The sequence below is a fragment of the Salvelinus fontinalis genome, chromosome 4 (genome assembly GCF_029448725.1).
Source record: "Salvelinus fontinalis isolate EN_2023a chromosome 4, ASM2944872v1, whole genome shotgun sequence".
Taxonomy (NCBI): Eukaryota; Metazoa; Chordata; class Actinopteri; order Salmoniformes; family Salmonidae; genus Salvelinus; species Salvelinus fontinalis.
The window spans coordinates 57,852,395-57,872,680 of NC_074668.1; the positions used below are offsets into that span (position 1 = coordinate 57,852,395).

Genomic DNA, 20,286 nt, shown 5'->3' on the forward strand with positions numbered 1-20,286 from the left:
TCTGTCTGCGCTGTTTGACGTGACTGTAAGTTAGCCGTAGTTGGCTAGCTAGCAAGCAAGGGATAAGAACGTTGCCAGCCAGTATGGCAATGGAACATTTACAACGAACGACTGGGTCGCGTCCATAGACACAGAACAAAAAGACAACGACCTGCCGGCTTGGGTAGCAACCCTAAATGTGTTTCGGGACTATATTTTGCGGAGGGTTGAAATAGCATGAATAAATTAATCAAATAACGTTTTTAATGAAAATATGTCACTCATTATCTGAATGTGTTGGTAACCCGTTGACTTTGTCTCGGGCCTAACAACACCCGTGCCAATATATCCTCCAAACACCGGCTTCTGAAACATTATCAATGAAGTAGAAACCAGTAGCACTACTTCTCAAACCAACACCGTATGTCAAAGACGTATTCTACCATGTTAATTGCCTCTTTCATTTAAGGTTTTAACAACAGTTTTTAACGACAGTGTGTGTTAGTCTGTAATAACTGGGCTACTCTCTAGTGTATACAATCCTCCCACAAACATCTCGTGAATACTAATAAGTACACAGCAGCTACTACAGTAGGTTATGCTCTAAACCAGTGGTTCCCAACCTTTTTCGGTGATTGCACAGTAAAAAAAATTGTGATGACTTATTTTAACCCAGGATGAGTATTTTCAACATTATGAGGAGTCAATGAGCTCTAGTGTCAGAATTAAATTGGAGTGTAAAATTATGCAGTGATTGCAGTGTAAATTCAACTCAATTCAGTGGAATGAAAAAAATGCGGCAATCAACTGCTGTGGTTGTGGATGATCATTATTTCGACTTGCATGTCAATGCAATTGCTCCTGCACGTCCTCAAATAATCATGTAAGTGACGTCAACAACTAATAGCAAAGTTTTCACTTTGACATTTACTTAATGGAGTAATATCCTATTGATGTTCCACCAGGTTATATATTATTACACATTCATGTGTGAATTTTAACACCATTTTGAGTCAAATTAACTCTGATAATGTAACACTACCTGTAGAGTAACTTTAACACTATGTAGACTGGGACCAAATGTTATCTGAAACAGTGTTGAATTCAATTCTATAGGTGTTAACTTAACACTTTTATTTTTACTGTGTGCTACTGTCTGGAGTACCCCTGAAGTACCCACTCATGTGCATTTTACCAGGAAGCCTATGGTCTCATGAGTCTTCTCAAGTACCCCCTGTGGATAGGTACCCCCAGGAGTCCTACTACCCCTGGTTAGGAACCACTGCTCTAAACACTACATACACGGCTAGAGGCCAGCATTCCGCCCTTATACTGGGGCATGGGTTTATGGCTCTCTGGGTTATGCTAAAGCTTAAAGGAACTGTTAATAAAGCACACACTAGGTGTTGATTATTGCTTTTATGGGGGAAAGTGTCAGGTTTAATGTTACTGTGAAGCTGACATTGGTAGGTTGGCAGGTGCTGTTACTACAGTCATGAACAGGTCTAGGAAAGGATGGAAGGAACTGGATATCTAGTATTCTCTCTGTCTCTCTCTGTCCCTCTATCCCTCCCCCTTCACATTCCTTTCTCCGAGTGCCCCTCTCAATTTTAGATACATCTGACCTACACTCAATATGAACCAAATGACCATGACAAATGATAGTACCTAACCCATAAACTTTGTGACAGTAAATCCAACATATTTGATTCTCACTGTGAAACTAGATAAGGTGCTTCCTCTCACGAGAGGATCTGTTCCCAGCGTTAGCGCTCTCTTCTCTGCGCTATCCACACACACAGCTTGATATCTCATCATCATCCTCCTCCTCTCAGATCTCTGTAACAGCAGGCTCATACTGCCTCTGCGCCATAACATCTCTAGGTGTATCATCTTGTATGCCTCGTTGTCTTCCAGAGTAGCGGTTATCCCTTTATAGTTTTTACTTCTCTGTTTAAACAGGGTCATGGTTTGTGTTAACTGGGAAGCTACATCATTTTAGTCCTTTAAGTTGGACGAGTCCACAGTGTGAAGAGAAAGTTAATTAAGTGCTAGTGTTTCACACACAGTCTCTGTTTTGGGCGGGGGAAATGTTGTTTTTGACTAATCTGGAAAACAGTTTAACTTCCTAGTTATCACGTTTTAGGGAAGACCCAGATGCAGACAGTGTCGAAGTAACAAAAGTATTACTAGAACAGGGGGCAGGCAAAATGACAGGTCAAGGGCAGGCAGAGGTCAGTAATCCAGATCAGAGTGCATAAGGTACAGAACGACAGGCAGTCTCAGGGTCAGGACAGGCAGAGGTCAATAAGCCAGTGTGATGTGATAAGGTACAGAACGGCAGGCAGGCTCAGGGTCAGGGCAGGCAGAATGGTCAAAACCGGGAAAACTAGAAAACAGGAACTAGAAACAGACAAGAGCAAGGGAAAATGCTGGTAGGCTTGACAAACAAAACAAACTGGCAACAGAAAAACAGAGAACACAGGTATAAATACACTGAGGATAATGGGGAAGATAGGCAACACCTGGAGGGGGGTGGAGACAATCACAAACGCTGCACATCCTGAACATGCTTCCCTATTCCCCAGCTGAGTGCCCTCGCCAGGCACGAAGTGTAAAGGATGGTCTCGAGTTTCGAGGTTATAGCCGTGGGGCTATAGCGGCGTGACAGCGCATCCATCTTGACATTCTTAGATCCCGGTCGGTATGAGAGGGAGAAGTTGAACTGGGCGAAAATCAGGGCCCACCTAGCTTTCCTGGATTTGAGAAGCTTGGCGGTGCAGAGATATTCCATGTTCTTCTGGTCGGTCCACACAATGAGCGGATGTTCCGCTCCCTCCAGCCAGTGCCTCCGCTCCTCCAACGCCATCTTCACCGCGAGAAGCTCACGATTCCCCACATCGTAGTTCCTCTCCGTGGCGTTGAGGCGATGGGAGAAAAAGGCACAGGGATGTAACTTGAGGTCCAGGGTAGAACGCAGGGACAGGACAGCCCCCACTCCGACATCCTAAGCATCGGCCTCCACCACGAACTGCTGGGACGTGTCAGGATGAACCAAGATGGGATCTGTGGTGAAACAGTGTTTGAGATCCCGGGAACGCCCGGTCAGCAGCTGGGGACCACGTGAACAGAACCTTGGGAGGGGTGAGTGCAGACAGGCGGAAAGCCAAGATGCTGTAACTCCGGATAAAGCGCAGAGAAAAATTGGCGAATCCCAGGAAACGTTGCAGCTGCACCCTGGACGTAGGCTGGGGCCAATCCACCACCGCTCTCACCTTCCTTGGATCCATCTGTACACTCCCTGCAGCAAGGATGTAACCCAGGAAGGGGATGGAGGAGCGATGGAATTCACACGTCTCTGCTTACATAAAAAGCTGGTTCTCCAGGAGGTTTTGGAGAACCTGTCAGACTTGGAACATGTGTTCTTGGTCAGAGCAGGAGAAGCCAAGGATGTCCTCGAGGTAGATGAAGACGAACCTGGTTCAACATGTTACGGAGAACATCATTAACCAGAGCCTGGAACAAAGCTGGGGCGTTGGTAAGACCAAATGGCATGACCGGATCCACGTAGTGACCGCTGCCCGTGCTGAAGGCAGTCTTCCACTTGTCCCCTTCCCGTATACACACCAGGTAGTAGGCGTTCCATTGGTCCAGCTTGGAGAACACGGTGGCCACCTGGACCGGCTCGAAGGCTGAGGAGATGAGTGGAAGTGGGTAGCGGTTCTTCACTGTGATGTCTTTGAGGCCCCGGTAGATGCACTGGCACAGGGTTTTGTCCTTCTTCTCCACAAAGAAGAACCCTGGGCATGCGGGGGAGGCAGAAGAATGGATGAACCCTGCAGCTAGGCAGTCCTCAATGTAGGTCTCCATAGCCTTGGTCTCCGGACCCGACAGAGAGTACAGTCGTCCCCAGGAGGAGTGGTGCCCGGGAGAAGGTCAATCCCGCAGTCATAGGGTCAGTAGGGCGGAAGCGAAGTGGCCTGGGACTTACTGAACACCTCCCGGAGGTCCTGGTACTCCGCGGGAATGGTGGAGAGGTCCGGGGCAACTTCCGAGCTCCCAGGAAGACTACCGGGGCAGGCTGCACTGACTTCAGTCAATGAGCGTGGCAGAACGGGCTCCAGCCCATGATAGCATCATACGACCAGTCAATAAGGGGAATGTGTCGCTGGAGCCAAGAGACACCAAATACCACGGGAAAGTGATGAGACTTAATGAGCAGGAATTGGATCGTCTCGCTGTGTTTCCCTGTCACACGGAGGTAGATGGGCGGGATATTGTGGGTGACCCGGCATATAGAGCACATGTTCGGTGCTCTAACGTCCATGGGAATGGAGAGGGGCTGAGTGCGGATACCCAGCTCGGACGCCAGGGTAGCATCCATAAAGCTCTCATCGGGCCCAGAGTTAATGAGTACACGGAGAGATTTCGACTGGTTCCCCAACAGCAAAATTGCATGAAAAGGGGTGCGAGTAAGGGGAGAGGAAAAGTTATCCGTATGAACCACCAGAGTACTCGCTCCTACCGGTGAGCCTGGACTTTTAGTGGACAGTTGGAGACTAAATTACCATTAGTCCTGCAATACAGGAAACTCTTAGTGTGAAGCCTGTATAGCCGTTCGGCTGGAGACAGTCTAGCTCTGCCAAGTTGCATTGGCTCGGGAAGAGGTGAATAGGCAGACTTTGGAGACTCTCAAGGGAATTCGGGTAGCCTCGTATTCTCTCGGCAACAGAGCTGTCGTGGACTACCGGGATGCCTCGGAGACGAGGTGGAATCCTTGGGCAGGCAAGTGAAATCGAATCTCCTTCCTTCGTTCCCGTAGTTGCCCATCGATCCAAATGGTCAAGGCGATGAGTCGAGATCCATCGGTAGTTCCCGGGCTGCAAGCTCGTCCGTTACTTCCTCCGATACTCCGTGCAGTGACATGTCGGACAGCGATTCCGGGTTCCAGGCACTCTCAGCTGCCAAGGTGGGCAACCAGGAATTTCCATGCACCTGTAGGCAGCAACCTCAATTTAGGGGGATTATGTACTGTTGGTTCATAAAATCAGATCACATTTAACCCTACTGTTATATGATTGATTACAAGCCCATCATAGTGCCTAGTGTCTGTGACACGATTGAAACACCCTTACTGTGCTTTTGTAAGGCAAATGATCCCAACGACCATAGATGTCAGATGTCAACACCAAGACAGGACATGCAGACTGACCCCTGAGCCCTGTGTCCATTTCCAACAGGTTCCTTCCACTCTAACCCGCATTCTAACGCTCTCTCACTCTCTCCCTTTATGTCCTCTCTGCCTTTCGCTGCCTTTTTCTCTTATTCTACACTCTTTACTTTTTAAATATTAAAGAATTAAAGGTTATTTTACCATTACTGCATAACCCCTTTGAGCTAATGCATTTTGAGAAATGTGCAGGACATCTGGTAAATCATGCGCTTGTGTCAAAAGGGGGGTTTCAGTAAAGTTTGGGTAGCATATGTGTAACTCAGGGTAGGATTGGTCCCTATGTCTCCCCTCTAGCCATACTGCTGTTTTAGTCTGACCAAACAGTCATGGCATTATGCCCTGCCACAGAAAGGACCTGTTGTGTGTCACAGAAAGGTGACTGTGCCTCTGTTTTCACACACTCACACACACACACACACACACACACACACACACACACACACACACACACACACACACACACACACACACACACACACACACACACACACACACACACACACACACACACACACACACACACACACACACACACACACACACACACACACACACACACACACACACACAGAGACACACACACACAGGAGGAGGGAGGTAAAGGAAATAACGTAATCATACATGATTAGGCAAGTAAGCATGGCTTGTGTTCACACACACAGTAGCCGTAGCCTTGGGGAGTTAGCAAGCACAGGTAGGGTTTGGAAAACACTCAGTTGTGCTTTGTACCGCCTGAAGACTGGCCTCTTGTTGTGAATGAATGGACTATATGAACAAATACTTGTTCAGATGGCACACATTACTTCTTCCCCCTAACAAAGTAGCTAGGGGTAATCCATGTAAGTTATCCAAAAGGCTTATATTTCATTATGCTTCGACAACCAAGAAAATATTTATTTCAAACTAAGATAAGTCTTTTTTTTAGAACACCTAGACTAAGTCAGTTGGATTGAGACCCACTTGGGAGTTACAGACGGTTTATCTTTGGTTGTGGCTTAAGCTTAGTTTGTGAACCAAACAATTTATTTCTGGTGCGATTTACAATTGCTACCAATAGTCCCCGTTTATAAATATTGCATTTCTTTCATCCAAATGAAAGCCTCCAGTTTGTGTTAGATAAAAGTTACAGAGTAACCCCTATCCACTTGACAAGTTCTCTCACGCACTTAACATACACGATACACACAAAAATATACACACATATCTCAGAGCAGACGTAGTGCTGGTGGTGAGTCTGAGGCTGTGTGTAGAGTCACCGATGACACATGATTCGTTTTGGGGGTTGCCAGTGTGGGGACCGTGGTGTGAGGGAAGATAGGTGGGGTGTGACTGTGTCTGTCTATGTGTATGGCTTATCCACTTAGTACGGGGCGGAGGGTGGACAGTGGCTGTGGGTGCAGTTCGTCAGGATCACTCTGAATGCTCTCCTAAGGTGCATCCTAAATGGCCCCTTATTCACTTTATAGTGCGCAACTTTTGACTCGGGCCCATAGGGCTCTGGTCAAAATGTAGTACACTATATAGAGAATAGGGTGCCATTAGTCATTCAACATCAATACGTCATACACAGCCCTCTCCCACACTCATATAAATAGCTGAGTACGACTAGTGGCTCGGGGAAGGGAACTTTGCATACTAAGCCTGTAGAGAGCAGCGCTATCCTAGCTTGGCTTTTGGTGCCTTTTCCATTGTGTAAAATACAAGAGAGTCAGCAAATACCCATCTCACACAATGTGTGTGTGTGTGTGTGCGCGTGTGTGTGTGTGTTTGCCTGTGTGGGAGTGTGTGTGTGTGCGTGTGCGCGTGCATGTTTTATATTTGTGTTTGTAGGAAACCTCCCTGTAAGGGGTGTTTCTTTTTGGGAGTGGGTGTGTGTCATATACTGTCCAGATGACTGACTTTGTGGCTTGTAGGGCTGTAATTCTCTGTGGGAGAAAGCAATAGATTAGGCCAAACCCCTTTTGGTCAGGGCAGTAAATGGTTGAGCGTTCCATTACTACTCTGTTACTACACTCTTAGAATAAAAGGGTTCCAAAAGAGTTCTTTGGCTGTCCCTATAGGATAACCTTTTTTTGGATCTAGGTAGAACCTTTTTTTCCTAAGAGTGCACCCTACAGATGAGAATCCGATTTTATTTTGGGGTATGGTTAAGATGTGATCACATGCATCAAGGCATTATCTGTCTAATTTCCTGTAGGTTTAAATGAAAGGCTAAATTCTAATTATAAAGGTGGGGGGGGGGAGAAAAAAATATATATATAGAGAGAGAGGGACATAGAGAGCTCGTAAAAGAGGACAGTATGTAACTAAACATTTACCCTCTCACCCCATGTCTCCTCAGTCTTTTCTCTCTCAGAGTTAATCTTAGTTCATAAAACAAACTAAATCCGATATGATCCCCTCATTATTCTCCCTGGTTACATAACTGTCCTGGTAACTAGCAGTGCATTCAACCTTCACCTCCAAAGTAAACGTTTTCTATAGTCCGTCTGTGGTCCTGGTTGTTTCTGGGCAGATGTCGAGCCACGGTGGCAGACACTGACAGCGCTAGTGTGAGTTGAAACACTACATTAATGCTTAAATAACTTGAGGTCTTTGAGGGATTTAGTAACTCATTATGAGTAAATGTTCCTTTGTTGTCTTCTACCTTTTTATATATAAAAAAACCCGAATATTTGTGTGTACCTTTTATATGTACAGGTGAGCTATCCCTGCCAGCCCATGTCAGTCCATACACAAAGGATCCCCGGGCACCAATGGCGAGCAGGGAGGATGCCTACGCCCATCTGGAGCTACGCACCCTGGAACAGTCCCTTCTGGCCACATGTGTGGGCAGCATCACAGAACTCAGTGAGTGTGTGTGTGTGTGTGTGTGTGTGTGTGTGTGTGTGTGTGTGTGTGTGTGTGTGTGTGTGTGTGTGTGTGTGTGTGTGTGTGTGTGTGTGTGTGTGTGTGTGTGTGTGTGTCGTTGTGTGTGTGTCACATTCTCAAGCTTCACATTCACTCAAACACTCTCAAACGTATTACAATACCCTCTTCATTTTACATTCAAAGATTCCCTCTCTCACACACTCCTTCTCAAACACTCGCGTACTCCTCTCGCTTTAGTCCTAGCCAGCGAGGAACTATCTGGTCCTTATGTATGTGATTCATCAGCCTTATCTAGTCAGGAGAAAGAGACAGTAGCGGGCACAGACTCCTACTGGACATGTTCAACCTTATTCTGAGGGCCATCTTTCACATTTAGAGAGGTAACCAGCTGTTAACTCCAACATCCCCAGTCTGTCTTGTTCTTCTGTTGTTCATCTTCATTAAAACTAGGGCACCTAAGTAGAGCAGCACTGAACAGTGTTTGGGAGAAGATGGCACCCAAAATTCAAATTTAGAATCCATCCAACAGTCCATTTGTCTCATGTATTTTGTTAGAATGTAGAACTTACTTAGACGTCTCTTTCTGGAAGTCAGTTGTCCCCGAAACATTTTAAAGTGCTGTGCCCCACCTAGCCAAAGCCTCTCAAATAGACAAAACACGTTTCTAGCCAACAACTAAGGCCGGGATTCAATCCCATCACGCTTTGTCGACAATGCACCTTTTAAAGGCAATGTTCCCATGCTCGCAGAGACCGCATTCATGGTAAACAGTGCATGTGTCGGCTCAATCGTAAATTATCTTTAAATGGCGCATTGTCGACAAAGCGTGATCGATTTGAATCCCGGCCTAACTCTTTATCCACCATCTAGTAGGGACTGGTCAGGAAACACAGCTTTACGAATTATGTCAAAGCTAGCATTGTATAAAGGATGACAGACAGACGGTGTTGGTGTAGATAACAACACTGGTCTCAGGTCTGACGATAGCATAATCAAGTTGACCCTGTTCACTGTCTTTTTTTAAAATCTGACCCTTGGTCTGTCTCTAGGGTCCCTTCATTACAATCAGACAGGGATGTCGTATCCACTGAAACATTAGGCTATATAACAGACTACTGTGTGTTCCCAAAACACAAGGGCACTTTCATGTCAGCCACAGGGTGTTATAGACCCCCTTGCTCTCCCCGCCCCTCACACACACACCCCAAACACACGCACACACACTCCCCTGTTTCCACAAACCAAACAAATTCCATGTGGGTCCTTTCCTCTCTGGTCGAGTAGCACCTAGCAAAACAGTGCACACACTTGTTCATTCTTGGAGCCCAAGCGCATGAACTAAATGGGACAACATGCAGTTTGTTTCACCGTAGAAAGAAAAAATCAATCCTAATTGTGGTGCTTATTGCTATCACTAGAGATAAAACATTGTCTCGTATATCTACCCATATGGATATTTTTATTTTATTTTATTTATTTATTTATTATTATTTATTTTTTTTACCGTTATTTTACCAGGTAAGTTGACTGAGAACACGTTCTCATTTGCAGCAACGACCTGGGGAATAGTTACAGGGGAGAGGAGGGGGATGAATGAGCCACTTGTAAACTACATACTGTACATACTGTAAAATGACATGAACTAAAAACCTGCATGTACTTTGACAGACACCGTGGCTACTTCAGGAGTCTTAGCATCATTAAAAAAAAGGAGTAGTCGTTTTAAGATTCTAATCTCTTTCACATGAGCAGATTCTCTCTCACCGCTCTCTGGCTGCTACGTTTAAGAGCTCGCGTCTCCTCTTTCTAATGCCTTCCACATATGCTGCGGGATAAGTGACTGCGATAGCTACAGCCGAGGACGACTATTGCTGATTTTAAGGGTCTATAAGGAAGGACGTGCCGTTGAGCCCAGCTAAACCCAACTCTGCTCCCAAACTTGCCTTCCAATGAGCTTTATCTGAGGCTCGATCATTGAACCATTCTCGTTGTAAAGAGATATAATAAGACACAGAATTGATTAACGTGAGACTAGCGTTACATCCAGCTGCTACCTGTGATATCTGAGAAACGGAAGGGGAAAACGTGCAACGTGGCTCTGTCTATAAGTGTACTGACAGAAGTTGAAAGCCCCACAGTTTTGCATTATAAATGCATTGGTAAGGAAACCAATATTGTATACATAGCAATGTGGGTACTGCAGTACATCATGCTACAACCACAGCGTCCATGTTTAATAGAGCATGTGTAGCTGAGGTTTTAGGGATTTGTATCAGACGATGATGTGTGTGATACTAAATGCGTGTGTGACTGTTTCCTCTCAGGTGACCTGGTGTCACGGTCCATGCACCACATACAGCGCCTACGCGCAGTTAGCCACTCCCTCAGCCCTATTTGCCCAGCAAATCAGCATCCAGTATTCTGGGCGCCCGATGCCATGCGTACCCTCTACTACTTCCTGTCTAGCCCACAGATGGAATCACTGGAGAACCCAAATCTAGAGCCCCCCAGGATGGCCCTGAGCAGAGAGAGGTAAGGGGTGTGTGTGTGTGTGTGTGTGTGTGTGTGTGTGTGTGTGTGTGTGTGTGTGTGTGTGTGTGTGTGTGTGTGTGTGTGTGTGTGTGTGTGTGTGTGTGTGTGTGCCTTCTTGTATGCTTAGGCACACAGAGATATTGTTTCCCTCCACCTGGTACCAATTATAATCACAGGCCCCATTAACCCGTTAGACTCAGCTCTGTGTCTCTGTTGAGCCCTGTGATCTCAGTAACCATAACCAGAGAGGAAGAGGTGAAGCGAGAGGTTTCACTCTCGCCACAATCTGTCCAAAACTAGCCCAATGTGTTTCTATGGGCTTATTTTGGACCTAAGCTTGTCGTCTGCTTTTTCTGCCTTTGGGACAACGACTGCCATTGTTAGGGCGGAGACATGAGAATCTAGACATTATAAACAGATCTCTGCCATAATGACCTGCCTCTGTGCTCTGGGGAGGTGAAGAGACCACATGTTCTAAAACAAGCGTCACAACAGCGAAACAGTGGTCTCTTTATAGTCCTTTGTTAACAGTAAAATGATACCCTTTTTCTCAATTAGGGAAAAAGTTATGGGAGGTTGCTACATCAACACACATAAAGACTACCAAAAAACACCCTGTATGAACCTGTTTTAGCCCACTGCAGGAAAAGGTTAAGTAGTCGTTATTGTACAAAAGGCTGAGGAATTGGTCCTTTATGCCAGATTTGAAGGCATTGTGGGATTTTGAGTCATTGAGGAAAGTTAATAAATTATATAACTTCATTGCTTGAATCTTCGCTCCTGCCCCCAGACTGTTTATGCTCCTTCCCCCTCTGATGGAGTGGATACGGGTTGCCGTGGTGCACGCGGAGCACCGCCGCAGCCTATTGGTGGACAGCGATGATGTCAGACAGACCGCCAGACAGCTCCTCCCAGGACTGGACTGTGAGCCCAGACAGCTGAGGTAGAAACACACTGAGCATTGAATGTTTAATGGCATACACTCACCAGCCACTTTATGAGGTACACCCATCTAGTACCAGGTCGGAACCCCCTTTGCCTCCAGAACAGCCTGAATTCTTTGGCGCATTCTGCAAGGTGTTGAAAACGTTCCACAAGGATGTTGGTCAATGCTGACACGATGGCATCACGCAGTTGCTGTAGATTGGACGGTGGTACATTAACTCTTTGAACAGCCCGTTCCATCTCATCCAAAACATGCTTTATTGGGTTGAGGTCTGGGGACTGCGCAGGCCACTGAAGTAAACTGAACTCGCTGTTATGTTCCAGGTGATATTTTTCCACTCCTCAATTGTCCAGTGTTGGTGATCACGTGCCCACTGAGCCGCTACTTCTTGTAATAGCTGATAGGAGTGGAACCCATCTGTTGCAATAGCCCATCCCTGACAAGGACCGACGAGTTGTGAGTTCCGAGATGCTGTTCTGCACACCACTGTTGTATTTGTCTGTTTGTGGCCCGCCTGTTAGCTTTCACGGTTCTTGCCATTCTCCTTCGACCTCTCTCATCAACAAGCGGTCTTCGCCCACACAACTGCCACTGACTGGATGTTTTTTGTTTTTCGCACCACTCGCTTGGGTCACTCGTTTTTCCCATTCTGATGGTCAATCGAACAGTAACTGAATGTCTCAATGCCTGTCTGCCTGCTTTATATAGCAAGCCACGGCCACGTGACTTACTGTCTGTCGGAGCGATCCATTTTCGTGAACGGGTGCTGTACCTAATAAACTGGCCGGTGAGTGTATATTACTGTAACATGCAATAGAAAGATGCTGAACCATACTGTTGACTTGTGAAACCAGTACATAACAGTAGGCCTACTGTCATTATTGAAGAGTTATGCATGTTAGAAGTTTTCATTGTAGCTTCTCTCTCTCTCTCCTTATCCTCTTGTCTCCCCCTCTCTCCCAGGCCTGAGTGTTGTTCCAGCTCATTTAGGCGTCTGGACTCTAAGGCTGCTACAGAGAAGCTTCAGCTGGACCTGGGCTTCCGCATGCTGACCTGTGGCAGAGCAGACCTGATTGGTCAGGCCACACAGCTACTTGGACCATCAGGGGTTAACACTATGGATGACCAGGTAGGACTGGGGATAGGGAATAGGAGATACATGGTGGGGATAGAGGTAGGCGGGAGTTCGGGAGAGGGGTAGGAAATATACATATTCAGACATAAGACTGACAGGTTTTGACAGGGAAGGTAAAAGAGACTTGTCAGTCTTCTGCTTGTATGCCCTACCCTGACTGGTGTTAGAGAGTGTAGAGACTGTTCAGAGTAAGATGTGTATTCTCTGACCTACAGGGTATGACCCCTCTGATGTACGCATGTTCGTGTGGAGACGAGGCTCTAGTCCAGATACTGGTGGAGGCTGGAGCCAACCTGGACCTGGCGGTGAACACTACTACTCGAAAGATATTAGCATAATATGATATAGATAGTATATCATGTAATGGGTTGAAAAAATCTGGTAACTTTCTGGCCTTCTTGGCAGAGTTGCAAAGAAAAAGCCATATCTCAGACTGGCCAATAAAAAGAAAAGATTAAGATGAGCAAAAGAACACAAACATTGGACAGAGGAACTCTGCCTAGAAGACCAGCATCCCGGAGTCGCCTCTTCACGGTTGACGTTGAGACTGGTGTTTTGCGGGTACTATTTAATGAAGCTGCCAGTTGAGAACTTGTGAGGCGTCTGTTTCTCAAACTGGACACTCTAAGGCACTTGTCCTCTTGATTAGTTGTGCACCGGGGCCTCCCACTCCTCTTTCTATTCTGGTTAGAGTCAGTTTGCGCTGTTCTGTGAAGGGAGTAGTACACAGCTTTCTACGAGATCTTCAGTTTCTTGCCAATTTCTCGCATGGAATAGCCTTAATTTCTCAGAACAAGAATAGGCTGATGAGTTTCAGAAGAAAGTTATTTGTTTCTGGCATTTTGAGTCTGTAATCGAACCCACAAATACTGATGCTCCAGATACTCAACTAGTCTAAAGAAGGCCAGTGTTATTGCTTCTTTAATCAGAACAACAGTTTGCAGCTGTGCTAACATAATTGCAAAAGGGTTTTCTAATAATCAATTAGCCTTTTAAAAGGATAAACTTGGATTAGCTAACACAACATACAATTGTACACAGGAGTGATGGTTGCTGATAATGGACCTCTGTACACCTATGTACTGTAGATATACCATTAAAAATCAGCCGTTTCCAGCTACAATAGTCATTTACAACATTAACAATGTCTATACTGTATTTTTGATCAATTTGATGTTATTTTAATGGACAAAAAAATGTGCTTTTCTTTCAAAAACAAGGACATTTCTAAGTGACCCCAAACTTTTGAACGGTAGTGTACATTTTAGACTTAGATATATAACATTTTTCATTCTTCTCTCAGGTTCCTTGCTGCTCCCCCAGACAGCCCTCTGTCCACCCAGACAGTCGTGGTTGGGTGGCCCTCACCTTCGCTGTGCTGCATGGACACCTCTCAGTATCTCAGGTGAGTCCTCACTGCCCAGTGGAAAGGGTCTAACACAGTTTCTTAATCACACATCTCAGACTTGATAGTGCTACCCTGTGGGAAGGTTTTTGTGTGTGTGTGTGTAGTGTAGTACTAACCATTCCTCTGCGTTTCTGTGTTGTATAGCTGCTGTTGGAGGTGGGTGCAGACGTGGAGGGGACTGCTGTTACTTCCAGCCAGGAGAGTTCTGCTGAGACTCCTCTACAGCTGGCCTCTGCTGCTGGGAACTATGAAATGGTGAGCCTGCTGCTGGCCCACGGGGCCGACCCTCTACTCAGAGTGCATGATTGGAACGCTCTGACATCCCCGCTCTACGAGGACATGAACTGCTTCAGCTACGCCGCTGCACACGGACACAGGTAGCTACACCTGTCTAACTAGTCCAGGCTTGGGCCATGTCTCAATAGTCTAAAGTGTCGTTCTTTACTTGTCTATTACCTTCAGTCAGAACTGAATAAATGAATGGATACTCATCCACTACTCTCCTACAGGAACATCCTGAGGAGGCTTCTGACCCAGCCCCAGCAGAGGAAGGAGGACATTCTCTCTCTGCAGGAGATACTGGCTGAGGGGTTCCAGGAGGAGGAAGAAGAGGCTGGCTCACTACCTCCCCGCAGCCTCGACCCTTGTAGCCCTGCTGTCTGCCCCAGTAGCTCCAGCCCCATGCCCAGGCTATGTAAGGCCAGGACGAAGGCCCTGCAGCAGGCTGCCTACTACAGCGCTGAGCACGGCTACCTGGATGTCACCATGGAGCTACGATCACTGGGTATGGATTATTTGCAGGCCTACTTCTTTTGTTTTATGCCATGATCATTGTTTTGTGAAGGACTTGTCATGAATCAAGCATTACGAAAGCAATATTATTTGATCCACTTTAGGTTGTTTGAGACTTTGTTCTCAACAACTGACCTACAGTTGAAGTCGGAAGTTTACATAAACCTTAGCCAAATACATTTAAACTCAGTTTTTCACAATTCCTGACATTCAATCCCAGTAAAAATTCCCTGTCTTAGGTCAGTTAGGATCACCACTTTATTTTAAGAATGTGAAATGTCAGAATAATAGTAGAGAGAATTATTTATTTCCGCTTTTATTTCTTTCATCACATTCCCAGTGGGTCAGAAGTTTACATGCACTCAATTAGAATTTAGTAGCATTGCCTTTAAATTGTTTAACTTGGGTCAAACGTTTCGGGTAGCCTTCCACAAGCTTCCCACAATAAGTTGGGTGAATTCTGGCCCATTGCTCCTGACAGAGCTGGTGAAACTGAGTCAGGTTTGTAGGCCTCCTTGCTCGCACACGCTTTTTCAGTTCTGCCCACACATGTTCTATAGGATGAGGTCAGGGCTTTGTGATGGCCACTCCAATACCTTGACTTTGTAGTCCTTAAGACATTTTCCACAACTTTGGAAGTATGCTTGGGGTCATTGTCCATTTGGATGACCCATTTTTGACCAATCTTTAACTTCCTGACTGATGTCTTGAGATGTTACTTCAATATATCCACATAATTTTCCTGCCTCATGATGCCATCTATTTTGTAAAGTGCACCAGTCCCTCCTGCAGCAAAGCACCCCCACAACATGATGCTGCCACCCCCGTGCTTCACGGTTGGGAGGGTGTTCTTCGGCTTACAAGCATCCCCCTTTTTCCTCCAAACATAATGATGGTCATTATGGCCAAACAGTTCTATTTTTGTTTCATCAGACCAGAGGACATTTCTCTCAAAGTACAATCTGTGTCCCCATGTGCAGTTGCAAACCGTAGCCTGGCGTTTTTATGGCAGTTTTGGAGCAGTGGCTTCTTCCTTACTGAGCGGCCTTTCAGGTTATGTCGATATAGGGCTCGTTTTACTGTGGATATAGATACTTTTGTACCTGTTTCCTCCAGCATCTTCACAAGGTCCTGTGTTGTTGTTCTGGGATTGATTTGCACTTTTCACACCAAAGTAAGTTCATCTCTAGGAGACAGAACGCGTTTCCTTCCTGAGCGGTATGATGACTACGTGGTCCCATGGTGTTTATACTTGCGTACTATTGTTTGTACAGATGAACGTGGTATCTTCAGGCAGTTGCAAATTGCTCCCAAGGATGAACCAGACTTGTGGAGGTCTACACTTTTTTTTCTGAGGTCTTGGCTGATTTATTTTGATTTTCCCATGATGTCAAGCAAATAGGCACTGAGTTTGAAGGTATGCCTTGAAATACATCCACAGGTACACCTCCAATTGACTCAATGATGTCAATTAGCCTATCAGAAGCTTCTAAAGCCATGACATCATTTTCTGGAATTTTCAAAGCTGTTTAAAGGCACATTCAATTTAGTGTAACTTCTGACCCACTGGAATTGTGATACAGTATATTATAAGTGAAATAATCTGTCTGTAAACAATTGTTGGAAAAATTACTTGTGTCACGCACAAAATAGATGTCCTAACCGACCTGCCAAAACTATAGTTTGTTTACAAGAAATTTGTGGAGTGGTTGAAAAACGAGTTTTAATGACTCCAACCTAAGTGTATGTAAACTTCTGACTTCATCTGTAGTTAAATAATCTCGTGGGACCCTAATTTGTTCCTTTATTTGATCCCCAGGTGTCCCCTGGAAGCTCCATGTGTGGCTGGAGTCCTTCCATGTAGCCCAACAACTGTCCAGGGATGAGGTGACCCTCTCTCTCCTCAGAGACTTCACAACTATCAGGCCACAGGACTACTGCCAGGAGCTGGTCTCACCCGCTCTACCTCTCTTGTTTAACATGCTTGCAACCAGCAAGGTAGCCATGACTGCTAGGCTACCTGGCAGTCCAATTTCTCCTTCAGTCGGTGTTGTTTGGTGTCGGGTTTCCCATGTAGACTACAGTATGTCATAAGAAGTTGTCATTGAGTAAATGTTCCGTGGAACCTCAAACCAAAAGCAGAGTATGAATCAGAAATCGATCCAACGTCAAAAAATGCTCAAATCTGTTGTAATAAAATGGGTAGCAAACTTGCAATGGCTGTTATTATAAAATCACATGACTCTTTCTCAACATGATTATATCCCTTTAGGACTATGCCATAACCAAGAGACTGTCAGCCATCTTCTCTCACTGTTACGGCTCTGCTCCTACTCCCGCTGTTCCTCAGATGGACCTCACTCTCTCCACACAGCTAGGTATGGAGACTGGCATACTCTCTCTATATGGAACAAACTGTAGCCTGTTTAATTGTTCTGATCCTTAGGGTCCGAGTTTTCACTTCGTTTTAGCAAAGTGTAACTCCAACTTTTGTGTAAATCATGCTTCGTTGTGTACATGCATTTCAGTGCATGTTTCGGACTCTCAATGGTGTAAACGTCACTTCGGTCTCTCTCGTCCACCAGATGCTCATTTCCTGAACAACCCAGAGATGTCTGACATAATGTTGTTAGTGGAAGGTCGTCCCTTCTACGCCCACAGGGTTCTCCTCATGTCTGCCTCCAAGAGGTGAGCTAGCACTTCCCTCCTCACACCGGTGTTGGTACGACCTCGAGTGCAGGCTCTAGTGTTTTCAGGGGCAGCCTGTGCTTTTGTGTCCACAAGATGGTTATCAAGTCTCTTTCAGGTTTCGGTACCTGCTGAGTTTCTGTGGGTCAGACACCAGCACCATCCACATCTCTGACATCACCTACAGCACCTTCCAGAGGATGATGAGTTGTCTGTACTGTGGAGGGACTGAAGGGCCGAGGCTGTCACAGGCTGACGCTATGGAGGTAAGAAATGTATCCTCATTTACACTGATAGAACTTCAAAGCCAAACAGTCATTTACCACAGTGGTTAAGCTTTAGGAATGGCCCCCACTATCACTTCATTGAGGAGTGGAAAGGTGTGATTGTATGTTTGGAGTGGTGACTTGTGATGGAAGTACTATCTGCTCCTCTGTCAGCAGCTGCTGCCAGTGGTCTGTTTCTTCCAGCTGGAGGTGCTAGAGAGACAGTGTGAGAGCCTGCTCTCCCAGAGTATCACCCTGGACAACGCTGTCAGCATCTACTTGATGTCTACGGTAAGAATTCAAACTGTGTCATCATGAAAGGTTGTCCTATGCAGGCTTAAAACTATAAGTCATCGTTTTATCTGTGTGTTGTCTGCACCTTGAAATTAGTACATGCAATCCATTATAATGATCATAATATACAAAGTGGGCCTGTGTGAGTGAGTGGTGCTTGCATTAGTATTATTGTAAAATTTATTTATTTTAAATGTTACCTTTATTTAACTGGGCAAGTCAGTTAATTAATCCCACATTTTTCCCAGACATGAAAATATCCAAATCAAGTGTCATTAGTAACCCTTTGAAATAATCAATCAATCATTCTTTTTTTTCTTTTTTTCATGTAAAAGTAGGTGAAAAAGTGTGTTTTATGGTCGGTCGGTGGGATAATGTTAAGTAAACTGGATTAACATATTTCTCCTATGCAGTCATCAAAATTCTTATATATCCCAACCCAGTTATTAACACATTTAAAACTCTGTCACTGGCAGTCCCCAGCATTGCCACTAAGATGCCCCATCACATTCTAGTGTGACTATTTTACATATCAAAAACCCTTATACAACACCGATATGACTGCTGAGAGCAAAGACAAAAAAACAACAACCATCAACGTATTTCAACACTGTTACTTTATTGTAACATACATTGTAACATTGTTACTTTAGTGCAACATGTATTGAAACATTAATATTGTAACTTTATTGTAACATTTGAACTTGAACTTTAGTGCAATATTTTTTTACTTTAGTGCAATATTCATTGTAACATTGTCATTGTGACATTTTAGTGCAACATTCACGAACAACCGCATCGTATAGCAGTCGTGTGATTCCTTCCCACTGAACATAAAGGTAACATTTAGGATAGAGGTAGCCTGTAGAATATGCATTCAAGTAGAGGCCTACACTCAACAAAATAAAATGATATATATATATATATAAAGCACCACTGCAGAATGAGTGCTTATATATATATATCATAGAGGTAGGCTTCAGAACCAAGTGCAAGATTAGTTTGTGCATCACTATTTTGAACTGTGATCAGTCAGACAGTATGTCTAGAATCAACTGACCTTCTTGTCCAAAAACATTTCAGTCATTTTGATTTGTCTTTTTCGTCGACTTTTCTTTTCTTCCTACCCTTCCTACCCCTTTGCTTCTCCCCACCCTTTATCGATTTCTCTTTTATTGTGTTTTTCAGCCCTTTTTCATTCACTCCTATCTCCTTTTCTACTGTCCATGGTATATCTTGAAGCACTGTGCAGTGGTGCTTTGCATTTCTCATATGCATAGGTAGTGTGTTTGTCACAATGATGACATCTATGGAACCGGTGCATCGTGTTGATTGGCCAGTGAGAAGCTTTGTCATATCTTGCCTGATCTTCAACAGTATCAGCCAGTAAAGATCTCCTTCCGTGGCTCAGTGGTTTCGTGCCAAACTTTGTCATATTTGGGCTGTATACTATGTGTTTTGGAATCACATCGGTGGCAGGCCTCTTCAATCGTTTGAACACTCAATCTTTATTTTGACCACCTGCAGCTCTTCCCTTGGCTTTTCTGGCTGACCCTTATGGCTTGTAGAGGCCCTTGGCTCTTCTGATTGGACCCTCTGGCGGGTAGAGACCCTTGGCTCTTCATTATCAACAATGGAGGGCGGTGGGAGATTGTGGATGGGGGGTGAGGGGTAGGTCATCATCACTGATAACGTTGTTCCTGTCATGATCTGTTTGCATAGGTTCAGCATATGCATTCAACAGCCTGGCTGGCAAATGGCCTGTCCATAGTCCATATCTGACCCATCGCTATCACAGTCACTCAGGACAGCATCTTTCTCATTTTGAGGGATAACTGCAGTTGCATGCCTTGTCTGGGCAGTCACCTAGATCCAACATATCCAGAACTTGACTCAAAGTGAAACTAACAGAAAGAACAGAGTAGAAAGTTAGGTAGAACAAGAACTATGTATGTGTATAAGTATGTGTATACCTAGATGCACTGTTATCCCACCGGTCACTATTGTTGCCGTCAACATGTTTACACATTCTATGACCACACTGAACAAAGTTGAGTAATTGCAAATGCATATATCAGTACTAGACACCTTAAAGATGATGTGTACCAAAAATATTTGTCCTATTTTTATGTTAACATACTT

At 45.0% G+C, this 20,286-nt stretch overlaps 1 protein-coding gene across 1 annotated transcript in view; it reads left to right on the forward strand.

The window, feature by feature from the left end:
• Positions 1-20,286, forward strand: part of LOC129854044 (ankyrin repeat and BTB/POZ domain-containing protein 2-like) — a 29,390-nt gene that overhangs the window by 7,456 nt on the left and 1,648 nt on the right. The window contains exons 2-14 of the mRNA XM_055920666.1: positions 7,913-8,062; positions 10,408-10,615; positions 11,406-11,558; positions 12,525-12,690; positions 12,912-13,001; positions 14,000-14,101; positions 14,249-14,481; positions 14,614-14,888; positions 16,716-16,894; positions 17,169-17,274; positions 17,482-17,584; positions 17,703-17,850; positions 18,028-18,141. Coding sequence (XP_055776641.1) covers positions 7,913-8,062; positions 10,408-10,615; positions 11,406-11,558; positions 12,525-12,690; positions 12,912-13,001; positions 14,000-14,101; positions 14,249-14,481; positions 14,614-14,888; positions 16,716-16,894; positions 17,169-17,274; positions 17,482-17,584; positions 17,703-17,850; positions 18,028-18,141 — 2,027 coding nt within the window. The remainder of the gene's footprint in view (positions 1-7,912; positions 8,063-10,407; positions 10,616-11,405; positions 11,559-12,524; positions 12,691-12,911; positions 13,002-13,999; positions 14,102-14,248; positions 14,482-14,613; positions 14,889-16,715; positions 16,895-17,168; positions 17,275-17,481; positions 17,585-17,702; positions 17,851-18,027; positions 18,142-20,286) is intronic.